Source organism: Strix aluco, chromosome 4, assembly GCF_031877795.1.
Source record: "Strix aluco isolate bStrAlu1 chromosome 4, bStrAlu1.hap1, whole genome shotgun sequence".
Taxonomy (NCBI): domain Eukaryota; kingdom Metazoa; phylum Chordata; class Aves; order Strigiformes; family Strigidae; genus Strix; species Strix aluco.
The window spans coordinates 36,676,464-36,678,786 of record NC_133934.1 but is presented as its reverse complement, the minus strand read 5'-3'; the positions used below and the strand labels follow the sequence as shown (position 1 = coordinate 36,678,786).

Below are 2,323 nucleotides of genomic sequence, written 5' to 3'. Positions count from 1 at the left end.
GGGGGTGGGGGGGGATATCGTGTGCCAGCCCCCCGGTCCCACACCTGCCGGGGTGTCCCCGGCGCATAAAGCGGTGTAAACAAAAAAAGCCTCGCTGCCATCTCTTATAAAGATGGACGTGTCACCAAGTCGTGTGAGAAAAGCCTGAGAACAAACGGGGCCACTCCGTCTCCAAGGGTTCTCCCTTGAACTGGGCGGGACAGCCTATTAAGGGCTTACTTAATTACTTTAATGACTCTGGACAGGCTTTAAAATGCAGTCAGCGCCGGGGCTAAGGGGAGGGGTGGGGGGTGCCGGGGATTTGCAGGCAGGCGGCGGGGATGGGGCCGGGGATGCGGCGAGCGGGGCGCAGGGCGCGGTACCGCGCCCTGCGCCCCGCTCGCCGCATCCCCGGCCCCATCCCCGCCGCTATTGTGGGACCGTCACGTGTGTCCCCGAGGTCCACGTGGGGCGACACAGCTGGGCCGCCCCCGGCTGCGTGGACGGGGGCGAGGAAGGGGGAGGAAAGGAAGAAGAGAGGGAAAAAAAAAAAAAACCCCACAACAGACCCTCATCCTTCTCTCGCCCCCTTCCACCCTGATCTTTAATGCATACATTCCCCCGGCGCCGCTCGCCCCTAATCCTATGGGATCAGCGGGCCCGTGGAGGCCCCCCGGGGTCCCCCCCAAGAAGTGATGGCTTTATAAGGGGCCCGGAGAGAGCGGGGATGCAGTGCCCACCATGGCCTCCAAGCTCAAGGAGCGGAGGGTGAGTCGCCGCCCGCCTTGCGCGCACGGCTCTGCGGGGCCGCGGGGCGACCCCGGCCCCCTCCCCGCCTTTCCCTTCAAAAAGCCCCCCCGAAAAAAAACCACACTCCCCCCCCCCCCTCAAAAAAAACCCCAAACCCAACCACCAAGCCTGCCTTGCCGGGGCCGGCCGCGCAGACGGGGAGCCCCCGGGGCGGTGCGGAGAGGACCCGCCGCCGGAGCATCCCTCCCGGGGCCGCGTCGCGCCCGGCGCTGCTGCTCGGAGCGGGGTCGGGACCGGCTGCCCTGGAGGGATCGGGGCCGGGAGCGGCTGCCCCGGTGAGGCCGGATCCGGCTGCTTTCCCTCCGCTAACGCGCCCCGCCGTTTTCCCACAGAGGACGCCGGTTTCCCACAAAGTGATTGAGAAGCGGAGGAGGGACCGCATCAACCGCTGCCTCACCGAGTTGGGGAAGACGGTGCCCATGGCTCTGGCCAAGCAGGTAGGCGGGGGGGGGGGGCGGGGAGACGGGGGGACAGCCCCTGCGCCCCTCGCCCCGGTGCGGAGCGACCTTGCCCGGGGGGGGGGGGGGGGGGGCGTCCAGGCGGAGGGCAGCCGCAGGGGAGAGGTGATGCCCCTCTCCCCCGCCGTTGCAGAGCTCGGGGAAGCTGGAGAAAGCGGAGATCCTGGAGATGACGGTGCAGTACCTGCGGGCCCTGCACTCGGCGGACTTCCCCCGCGGCCGGGAGAAGGGTAGGTGGGCGGGCGCGGCCCCCCGCTGGGACACCCGGGGCGTGGGGGCGGCCCCGGCCCCCCCCCCCCCCCCTCCGCTCCGGCCGGCCCCTGAGGAGCTGGGCTCCCCTGCCCCTTCCTTTCCAGCAGAGCTGCTCTCCGAGTTCGCCAACTACTTCCACTACGGCTACCACGAGTGCATGAAGAACCTGGTCCACTACCTGACGACGGTGGAGAGGATGGAGACCAAAGACACCAAATACGCCCGCATCCTGGCCTTCCTCCAGTCCAAAGCGCGCTTCGTCACGGAGCCTCTCTTCACCTCCCTGGGCTCCCTCCCGGAGCCGGACTTTTCCTACCAGCTGCACCCCGGGCCCGAGTGCCCCGGGCACGGCCACGGCCACGGCCCCGGCGAGGCCGTGCTCCAGCCGCCCTCGGGGGGGCCCTTCCCCTGGCACGGCGCCGCCCGCAGCCCCCCCCTGCCCTACCACCTCCCCAACGCCGCCGTGCCCCTCGCCAGCCCCGGCCAGCAGCGCAGCACCTTCCTCTCCTCCGTGCAGGGGCTGGACCGCCACTACCTCAACCTCCTCGGTCATTCCCACCCCAACGCCTTCGGGCTGCCCCCCGGCCAGCACCCCGCCATGCTATAGAGACTCGCCCCCGCCTCAGAAAATCCTATTTATGACCGCGGACACTGCGAGTTACGCCGGGGCGCACGGGGAGGCTGCCGGGCGCAGGCAGGGAGAGGGGCGGGGGTCGCGGAGCCCCCCCAAGGCCCGGCTCTGCTCCCGCCCGCCCTCTCGGGGGGCCTGGCTCTGCCCCCCCCCCCCCCGCCCTTCTTCCCGCCTCCGGGTGCGGTGCCTGTAC

General features: G+C 70.2%; 1 protein-coding gene across 2 annotated transcripts; it reads left to right on the top strand.

Annotated features, from left to right (window-relative positions):
- The first annotated feature begins 720 nt into the window (after positions 1-720).
- HELT (helt bHLH transcription factor) lies at positions 721-2,106 on the top strand. 2 transcript variants are annotated; one of them, XM_074821400.1, is made up of 4 exons: positions 721-747; positions 1,122-1,226; positions 1,381-1,477; positions 1,607-2,106. In XM_074821400.1, exons 1-4 carry the CDS (start codon positions 721-723, stop codon positions 2,104-2,106), a joined length of 729 nt encoding a protein of 242 aa, XP_074677501.1. The 2 variants fall into 2 exon arrangements, with proteins under 2 accessions (XP_074677501.1, XP_074677502.1); XM_074821401.1 differs by having other exon boundaries at positions 1,604-2,106.
- Positions 2,107-2,323: the final 217 nt, after the last annotated feature.